Raw genomic sequence first — 10,748 nt, 5'->3', positions numbered from 1 at the left:
AGTGGACCCTGTATCTCTCCTTTTGGGCTTTTCGAACTTACCCTCCCTGGATATGCACAGGAAGAGATTATTTTCTATTCTCTTTCTGTGCAAGGAAAATACTTTGGTAAACTGGGTGGCTGAGGGCCCCCCTAGACTTTCAAATTGGCACAGATTAATCATGGAATGTATTCCCCTTGACTTCCTTACAAATATGGTGCACTGAAAGACCGCATTATTCCATGAAATATGGCAGCCCTTCTTAAATTACATAAATACAGATATTTCGGCCATCCTAACGAGGGCTTTTATTTAATTGAGATGGCAAACCTGGCTGGTCCGGGACCCCTTGGGAGAGGAATCCTGCATGAATACGGGTTTTGTTACGATTTGATGTTAATACATTCCGAGCATGTATCTCACTTCCCAATTTCTGTGTTATCCGTCATTTTTTTTTCTTCTCTGAATAATGTAAAAGACTTAATTATACACTCTAGTTAGTTGTAGGTTAGATTAGTAGTTAGTTTTGTTTTTTTTTCCTCGGTATCTCTTTTTTTCTGTTTGATAAATTAGTTATTATTTATTTAGAATTTAATTGTATACCAATGTTTATACTTGGGGTTATTTTTATTTGTAAACTTGTAAAAAGATGTTAAATTTTCAATAAAAATATCTATTAAAAACATGTATTTACATTTATATTGTATTTCTTCAATATTTTCTAAATTTATTTTATTTTTTAGGCTACTTTGTGAATCCATGCATTTAGAAATGTAAACTCCTTAAACTTAATATTTTAAATGTATTTTCTGCTGGGAAAGGTCCTGAAGTATCTAAGTGTACAGATGTGTTTATATTACCTTCATTTTTATACTAAAGATATTTAGGGGAGATGATGCTAGAGATCCAGGTAATGCTTGGGAACATGGATTTGAATCCAACCACAGCAGATAACAGAATTTGGATTTTAGAAAAAAAATAAAATTAAAAGTCTAATGATGCCCATGAAAATATCATTGATTGTCATTAAAAAATTGTGGTTCACTAATATTCTTCAGGGAAGGCCATTTGCTATTGTTACCAGGCCTGGTCTCCAAGAAACTCCAGACCCACAGTAATGTTGTTGCCCTCCGAAATAGCCTACCAAGCCAGTCATTGCATAACCCACTAAAAAGTCTCAAAGGAATGAATATAGGTGGGTTACCTCGTACCGACCTAGGCACTACGAACGATGACTGCAAACACAGCTCAGTTAATTCTGTGAAGTCTTCCTTAATAATGCCAAAATTGTGACAGTTGTTACGCAGACCAATGAATCAACAGCCTGACAGTCATATTCACAGAATCATATCTTACAGACCATGTCCCAGCCAACATCACTATCCTGCCCCACCAGCAGGCCATACACAGCAGAGGTTGCAGCACAGTGGCAAACAGTCAGAAGAGAGTTGTCCAGGGAGTCCTCAAGATCAACTCCAAACCCTATGAACTCTTGTTGGCATCAAGTAAAACATGAGCAAATAAACCTCCTGCTGAATACCACATGCCATACCCCTCCACCTCCATTCTTGTCTAATGAATCAGTACTCCTCCAAGTTGAACACTATTTGGAGGAAGCAGCGAGTGTGACAAAAGCACAGATGTTCTCTGGGTAGGGGACTTCAAGGTGGTACAACAGTGGCTCAACAGCAGAACTTGATCAAGCTAGTTGGACATAGCCGAAGACTAATACACATAAGGTAGTGAGGAAACCAACGAAAGGGGAAAACATACTTGACCTCATCAATCTGTCTACTGCAGATGCATCTGTCTATGACAGTATTAATGAGTGCCTACTACAGTCTTTGTCGAGACAATGTCTCACCTTCTCATTGAGAATAATCTCCATCATGTTATGTGATACTAGCAGTTTTAAATGGAACAGATTTGTTCAGATCTAGTAACTCAAGCCTGTGGACCATCAACAACAGCTGAATTGCACTCCAAAACAATCTGAAAACTCATGGGCTGCATATTCCTCAATCAAACATTCATCAAGCCAGGGAATGAATTCAACGGAAAATGCAGGAGGGCATGGCAGGAACAGCACCAGGCTTGCCTAAAAATGAGGTATCAACCTGGTGATGCCACTAAACAGGACAACCTATGTGTTAAACAGCATAAACAACAAGTTATAGAGCTAAGTGATCCCCCAACCAATGGATCAGACCTAAGCTTTGCAGTCTAGCCGTATCGTCATGATTCCTTTTCATGTTACTGAATAAATTTGGTGTTGTCATTTTATTCTGAGTCACAGTCAGAAGCAAATTGGGCTTTTCTGTTGATTCACTGACTTTTAACATCTTGGGAATATTGGGGCTTGATTTTCAGTGCACTACCCCAATAATTCATGACAACATGCTTGCTTGAAAAAGCTATCTATAGTTCAGGTGAAAATGACTGCCTGATCTTTGCAAAAATAAAAAAAAGTCACGTTCACAGAACTGAAGATGAAATCAGTTTTACTTAGATTTTAAAATCTAAATTTCCCAAATAATAATATACTGCATACATATATCACACCATCCCTAAAATGAAATTTTTAGGGCAATACCATTTCTGATGCCCTGGCATGTGATTAAATATTTATCTTCTTTAAAGGTTTTCATTTTATGTTCACCAGTTATGTTCTAGAGACTTTTCCCACTCTGTGAGTTTAATGCAGGATTCCCACAAAACATTTTGGAATGAGACCTGAATCATTCATTCTTTTAAACTGATCAATGATCATTTGTTTTAAATAACTGAAATTACAACTTTCCTGGCGCTCCACTCCTAAATAATGTGAGTTTCCTGCTGGCGCTGTTAATACCGTTTTTTTTTAATCTAGTTGTACTACATTGTATCCTCACACTATGGCAGCAACACCCAACCTGAGCTGCAATTAACTTTAAGTTCTCACACTTTCAGCCTGAATTACTGTATAGTATAGTTAGGGTTAGGGTTATATACTATATAATTACTGTATAGTTAGGGTTAGGGTTAGGGTTAGGGTAACTATATAGTAACTATATAGTATACTGTATTACGGATATTTATATTTGACTGTTGCAAGTTCCAATGTCTGTTCGTTCACTGACTTAAGGAATTGCTCCCACAGACCACTGTGCTATGATTCAGCCTGAATGTCTGCCTTGGAGCTGCAGTTTCTTTCATTTCAGCGTGCTTCTTAACAGGTCTGAAATACTTTCTACTGTTCTTTGAGATGTTCTTCAGTGTTGTGTGTTGCCACAACGATTTTTGGGGTCAACTATCCTCAGCAATAAGTGCATCTGTTTTCCGTGAAGTCATATCAGCAAGGTTGCCTTATTGAGACCAGTGCTGCTAAATTAAATCTTCAGATTCCACCCCGATCATGATGTGTTATCGTCTGTATCTTTGAAGTGCATGGGTTCTTTAGTGGCTTACGCGATCTATTTTGTAGAGTGAAACCAATTTCTGGTCAAATCAGAAGTCTTGTAGAGTAAACAAGATGCAAGGATAGGCTCTACATTACCACAAAGCTCGTAACTTCCCATTGGTCTCCCACAAGATCCCGATTACTTTTCTACTAAGTCATTATGACATTGTCAAAGTGGAGAGTGCTATTTCAATCAATCAATATCAAGAAATCCTCTTGTGACATTTGAAATGTTTGTGCTGTGTATGTGGGATCAAGAATAATATGAGTAATATGATAAAATGTTTTCATACAGTGGCTAAGGACTGGAACAATGTTCTCTCCAAGCTGTATGACTGCACGCACGCTCAGCCACTCCATTGTTCCACACACAATGATTGGCATTGAAAGCCAACTGTAACACTGACTTCTGGTTCTGGTACATGGATCTCAGAGGCCACACAGCCAAGAAGAAAATTTGAGTCTGGAATTCACTGCCTGATATTATGGTGTTAGCAGGTTCAAATGAGGCATTTAACAGGGAATTGGACAGTTATTTGAAGGAGAACAATGTGCATTTTATAGGGAGATGGAAGAAGAATGGTAGTAAGGGAGCAGCTTAATTGGGAGTTGATATATGCATGATAGATTGAATTGTAATAATTTTGTGATCCTATGACCTACTATCAACAAAATACTCTTGGAAGTTGGAAGTATGCATCTGAAGCAAACAAACATCCTGCTGGGTTGAAAAATACGGTGTACTGAATCACGTGAGACGTTTAACACTCCCCTGGTGCTTTTTGTCTCAGTTGAGATACATGAAGAACTCACATTACTGAACCTTGAAAAGGCCACTGATTCCTTAGTATCTAAAGAAATCAGCAAAAATGGAATTCCACCTGAATTGCTGAAGCATTGAAAATATCACATTCATTTATACCTTTATGAGATACTACTGAAAGGTAGTACCTGTTGCATGAGACATATTTGATGAAAATACCATCATATTCTCCAAAAAAAAGGCGACAGAGGAGATTGCAACAACTACAGAGACATCTCACTTAGCCATCAGTGGGAAGACCTTGGCTAAGGTAATATTCAACAGACTTTTACCTACGTGCAAGTAGTGTTGATCGGAAGGACAATGCAGTTTTGTGTCTGACAGATCTAAAGTGGACCTAATCATCTTAGGCTAGCTGCAACAGAAGCCTAGAGAACAGGAGTTACATATCCCTCTAAACCCTTCCTATCCATGCACCCATCTAGATGCCTCTTAAATGTTATTGTGCCAGCTTCCACCAATTCGTCTGGCTGTTAATTCCATACACGTATCACCCTGTGTGAAAAAGTAGTCCATTAGATTAGTTACAGTGTGGAAACAGACCCTTTGTCCCAGCAAGTCCACACCAACTCGCCAAAGCGCAAACCACCCAGACCCATTCCCCTACACCTAATGCTACAGGCAATTTAGCATGGCCAATTCACCTAACCTGCACATTTTTGGACTATGGGAGGAAACCCACGCAGACACGGGGAGAATGTGCAAGCTCCACACAGTCAGTCGCCTGAGGCGGGAATTGAACCCGGGTCTCTGGCGCTGTGAGGCAGTAGTGCTAACCGTGCTGCCCACATTAGTTCCCTTTTAAATCTTTCTCCTCTCACCTTAAACCTATGCCATCTAGTTTTGGACTTCCCAATTCTGAGGAAAAGACCTTGACTATTCATCCTATCAATGCCCCTTATGCTTTTATAAACCTCTTTCAGATCATCGCTCAGCCTCCAACACTCCAGGGAAAATAGCCCTTGCCTATTCAGCCTCTCCATACAGCTCAAACCCTCCAAACCTGGCCACATCCTTGTAAATATTTTCTGAACCCTTTCAAGTTTCACAGCATCTTTCCTATAGCAGGGAAACCAGAATTGAATACTGTATTCCAAAAGTGCCTAAGCAATGTCCTGTACAGCCGCAATATGACCTCCCAACTCCTCTATGAGGATATGATTATTGTCACTGACCAATAAAGGCAAGCATACCACATGCCTTCTTCACTATCCTGTCTGCCTGTGACTCCACTCTCAAGGAACTATGCATCTGCACTTCGAGGTCTCTTTGTTCGGCAACACTCCCCAGGTACCTTACCACTAAACTTATAGGTCCTGCCCTAATTTACACTACCAAAATGCAGCACTTCACTTTTATCTAGATTCTACTCCATCTGCCGCCACTCAGCCTCTGATCAAGGTCTCATTGTATTCTGAGGTCTCATTGCACACTGCTGGCCTCCAGTCTAAATATCGATCCTCCATCACCACCCTCTTTCTCTTACCTTTGAGCCAACTTTGGATTCAAATGGCTAGTTCTCCCTTTATTCCATGTGATCTAACCTTGTTAACCAGTCTACCATGCGGAACCTAGTCAACTGCTTTACGAGGTCCATATAGACAACTTCCGCCACTTTGGCCTCATCAATCCTCTTTGTCACTTCTTCAAAAAAACTCAATCAAGTTAATGAGACACAATTTCCCAAGCACAAAGCTATGTTGACTATCCCTAATCAGTCCCTGTCTTTCCAAATACATGTAAATCCTGTCCCTCAGAATCCCCTCCAACAACTTGTCCACCACTGATGCCAGGTTCACCAGTTTTTAGTTCCCTGGCTTTTCCTTACCATCTTTCTTATAGAATGGCACCATGTTAGTGAACCTCCAGCCCTCTGGCACCTCACTCGTGACTATTGATGATTCAAATATCTCCACAAGGGACCCTAGCTTTTCATATAGTTATGGATTTTCTGTTTAGATAGTTGATTTGAGTAAAGCTATGTTTCATGGATGCTTGCCAGCAAGGCACAGATGCCTTGAACATTGATTTTCATACCTGGAAGAAAATGGTTATCTCAATTGTGCCTGGGAAACTAATCATTCCCAATGCGGTTTGCAATGTGTCTATCAGCATGTTTTGACAGTAGGATATTGAATAAGACTAATTTATGCTGCTTTCCCCCATTCTTTCTGCCAAAATATATCACATCACACTTTTCCATTCTAAATCATCTGCCATGCATTCACCCATGAAGTACCCAAACATTTTGTGCTCTCTGCCTATGAAAGTGTAGCCAAGAAACATTGTATTATCAGAAAAGACCAATTTCCTGCAACATAGGAATGAGCAAACCTGGATAAGATTGGGGTTGATGGTAATAGATAAATCTAAACAGCCAGCTAGTGACCCTGAAAATGGTTATTCCCCCAGATGAAGATGCCGAAAAAAATCAGGAAAGTAGCGTTTAGGTGATTCACATAAGATGAATGTCTCAAGGTATCGAAATATGGGATAAAATTACTGTAAATATTAATATTTTATTATATTAGTTTAACAATCTATTTATACAAATAATAGCATAACCAACTGCTGTGAACAAAGTAGCCACTGAGTCAGCACAAACTTTGTCTTTTACAAATATCAAACATTGCTGAATAAATACACAATTCAAGAGAAAACTTATCAAAAGATAATACATTGGAACTAAGTATGTAAACATCTTAAGCCAAAACTCATCTTTTTTTTAACCTATTACTTGCACTACAAGCAAAGCCTTGACAGAGCTTTTATCATTGTATTTTAATTGACATATAGGCATATTAAAGTATTCTTCTTTTTAAAGAATTGTTCCATCAAGATATAAAAAATATATTAGATAAAGAACAAATAATCAGATCTGGTAGTATACCTCAAGTTAAAGTATTTTTCAAAACTGGATTTGTTTAAGATTTGCATACATTTAGTAGACATTATATATCTGCTATTATCCTGAAAAATACAGTATTCTTTAATTCTGTAAGCCCCTTCCATGCCTTAGCTGCAAGACTGTCCTTAAAATTATTAGTAGTTAAACACAGAATGCTAATAATAAGCCACTCATTTAATTGTATTTTTATAAAGGCAGAAAACCTGTCTAACACTTTTAACCCATTGACTATACAACAATTCAGCTGAAATCACTTTGGATTCTCAGGGTATGGATGATTGTGGAAAATGAAAACAACTTCTGGTTGTTCTGCAAAAATTACATGGTCCATGAAGAAATTAATAACATGCATAATACCAACATACACGCACTGCATTGACTCCGCTGAATTGAACCTTCCCCTGGAAGACAGAAAACAACATGAGGGATTATTGAGCAAGTTCTAATAACCAAATTATTCAAAATAAATCATATATTTCAACTTAAAATATCAAGTTTGAATGTCTCTCATTTCCTGTGAATGTAACATTAGGGCTGAATATTAACTCAAATGCTGAGGTTGAAGTGCGTCGGTGAGGGGAATTATGAATGGGAGGGCATTGTTGTCAGATAAGGAAATGCTGAAAAATATGTTTTGGGGGATTGTGGCTAAGATTTCATTATCTTCATTTCTTAGGTGCATCACATTTAGAGAGTTAGAGGTTGGCTATTATGAAGCAGAGGTTGACCACCTCTGATAGTTAAAATCAAAACACCCAGACATAAGTACCTTGCCCGTAATCTGATGAAGAAGTGTGACAAAGGGTATAACCTACCTCTCACCCCCCTGCGAACCTCTCCAATCTGTTATAAAAGAGTGGTTAAATGAAATGAAATCCTTTCACTTACTCTACAATTAACAAGTAACAATTTATTTATCTAACTCCAACAGTGAACAAATTAACAGAATTCCTAACAAACCAAACAATTACTCCCTAACTACTAACTATTCCCTAACTGAACTAAATTCTATTGGCATGCTGTTTCAATAACATAGGTCCCACATATATATACCAGGTAAGAAGAAAACAATAAATTAAAACATAGTCTATCAAAATTCACACAGAATGCATCTTCCAGAATGCTATTCTTCCTCTCTGCTGATTCTGCTCTCGGGGATGTTTCTCTATAAGTCTTCTGTTCTGAATGCCTCTCTCCATCGAACTCTCGTGTCAGGAATAGTTGCTAAATGTGCTGTATATCTTAATGAATAGATGGTGTTTTTTTTCCTGACAGTTTAGAGATGCAGCTATCACCTCTTTGCTCTTATATTTGATGCCTCTATTAATATGACACATATCTGAAGCAGGTGGGACTTAAATCTTGGACCCAGCCCAGCAGTAGGGACAACTATACCACAAGAGTCTCCTTTTGAAGATACTGTATGCTTTATTATTTCTCTCTAAATCTGTCTGCCACCTTCAGTGACCTCTGCACATATACACCCATTTAGAATTGTATCCCCTATTTTATACTGTTTTTCAATATGGTTCCTACCGAAGTGTGTAACCTCATATTTCTCTATACTGAACCTCATCTGCCATTTATCTGTCCACTCCACCAACTTGTCAATGTCATTTTGAAGTTCGACACTGTCCTCCTCATGGTTTACAATTCTTCCAAGATTTGGGTCATCTGTAAACTTTGAAATTGTCTCCTACACACCAAGATTTAGATCATCAATATCTATCAGGAAAAGCAAGAATCCCAATACCGAATCCCTCTTGAACTCTACTATACTCTTCCAGAAAAATATCCATTTACCATTACTCTCTGCTTCCTATCTCCCAGCCAAATTTGTAGGTACATTGTTCCTGTACCTTTTATGTCATGACCTATTACCTTCCTCATAAGGCTGTTATGTAGCACTACACTGACCTTTCCAGAGGTTCATGTACATCACATTAATCGTACTATCCTCATCAAGCCTTCCTGTTCAAAAAACACTAGTAATTCATTAAACATGATTGTCCAGTCAGAAATCCATGCTGACTCTTCCCAACCAAGCCAGCTTTTTTTCATGTGACTACTAATTCTTTCCAGAATTTGTTTTTCTGGAAACTTCTCACCACTGAAGTGACAGTGGTCTGTAATTGCTGGGATTATCCTTACAATATACTGTATATTTACATATATATTTAGTGACTGATTTAAAAAATACAACTACAGTCTAACCAAGATGGTTGTTCTGATCATATATCCGGATTTAGCAATAACCTTCCAGAAATGTTTCCAAAGTCAATACCAGCCAGACAATCAAGAACCTTCTGATGGCTTTGGAATGCTCTGGACTGTGACATAATCTGCTACAGATATAATTGTCTACAGGAAAACCACCTAAATATTAGAATTAAAAGTTACACACAAACCTCACATGCAAATATATTAATGAATTTCTACTTACCTGCTCGAAGTAGGCCATAGACAACTGGCTATCTACAATGCAAGCCTTTACCTAGATGTTAACTGCTTCCCCTCCACAAACAGGTTTGGTTACATGACTACCACAGCATTGAACCCAACTGCTTTTTTAACCAAAAAATTTTTAAATTGCAGACAACTAAGGGGCGAGTGCTGCTCCACACATTAGCTGCAAAAATAATCAAAATCTCTAGTCCCAGGATTTAAAAAAAATTTTGGCACAAAACAAGCAGTCACAACCTGTACTTATATACTCTGAAAGTAAAATAAATTCCTTTAGTCAAAACAGTGAAGGAAAAGTTACATTTCATCAAAATCTCCACAGAAGACTTTCAAATGAAAAAACTTGCTGACAACTTCTCAACTGCTGCCGAGCAAATCAACCCACCCTCTCAAATTAATTCCAAGCTGCTAACTTCACCTTTACTCTTTCGGACTCCACCTCAAAAACAGGAACATCGATTAACTGGTATCCCTCAGTTGCTTTGTATTTACACAGAACTGAATCTTCTGTTTCTTCGGCTAAATTCGAGTTTTCTGGAGGAATTCCCCGCATGAGTCCTCGTGAGTTTTCTCATCATACCTTACCAAATGCACCTCATTAAATACCTACTCTGACCCTATGGTGTCCAAGGCCCATTTCAGAACAACTCAAGCATGAATCCTGCATGCCTTCTGTGCTGTCAGAGTGGGTACTTGGCAACTTCTTCTCACCAACTCTTGCTCGTCCAGTCCATCATCTTGGATAGCAGCCATCAACATCTCAGGGTACGCTCCATGCACAGTGAGCCTCAATACAATCAGTTCTTCTATACTGTGATGGTTGTGTTCTTGTGAAAGCCCGCGTTAGAGAAAAATCCCGCTTTAGAAACAGTGCTTAAAGTCTTGGCGCTGTAATCATGTTACACCCAACACATTTTAGAAGTTTGCACTGTAGGAATAGCTTCCCCAATTCGTCAATTGTGTTACAGCGAATTTGCATTGATGAAACGCATGTTATAACAGAATGACCTGTATTAATACAGTAATATCCATTGCAATTGCAGTGAGCAATTTGGTTTTCTGTTTCCAGGTATCAACTTGTAGTCATACCAACAAGCAGGCTGCCTGAGTACCCAACATGCTTGTGTACAGTAGAA

At 38.5% G+C, this 10,748-nt stretch overlaps 1 protein-coding gene and 1 pseudogene across 1 annotated transcript in view; both read right to left on the bottom strand.

Moving 5' to 3' along the window:
• The window catches only part of LOC122558117, a 10,418-nt pseudogene extending 8,551 nt beyond the window's left edge, over positions 1-1,867 (bottom strand).
• Positions 1,868-6,740: 4,873 nt separating this feature from the next.
• LOC122558116 (astacin-like metalloendopeptidase) overlaps positions 6,741-10,748 on the bottom strand; it is a 200,940-nt gene continuing 196,932 nt past the window's right edge. The window contains exon 14 of the mRNA XM_043706434.1: positions 6,741-7,550. Within this exon, the coding sequence (XP_043562369.1) occupies positions 7,468-7,550 (83 nt within the window). The 3' untranslated portion in view covers positions 6,741-7,467. The remainder of the gene's footprint in view (positions 7,551-10,748) is intronic.

Source organism: Chiloscyllium plagiosum, chromosome 16, assembly GCF_004010195.1.
Source record: "Chiloscyllium plagiosum isolate BGI_BamShark_2017 chromosome 16, ASM401019v2, whole genome shotgun sequence".
NCBI classification, from domain to species: Eukaryota; Metazoa; Chordata; class Chondrichthyes; order Orectolobiformes; family Hemiscylliidae; genus Chiloscyllium; species Chiloscyllium plagiosum.
Note: the sequence above shows the minus strand (reverse complement) of the source record. Positions and strands in the feature narration are given on the sequence as shown.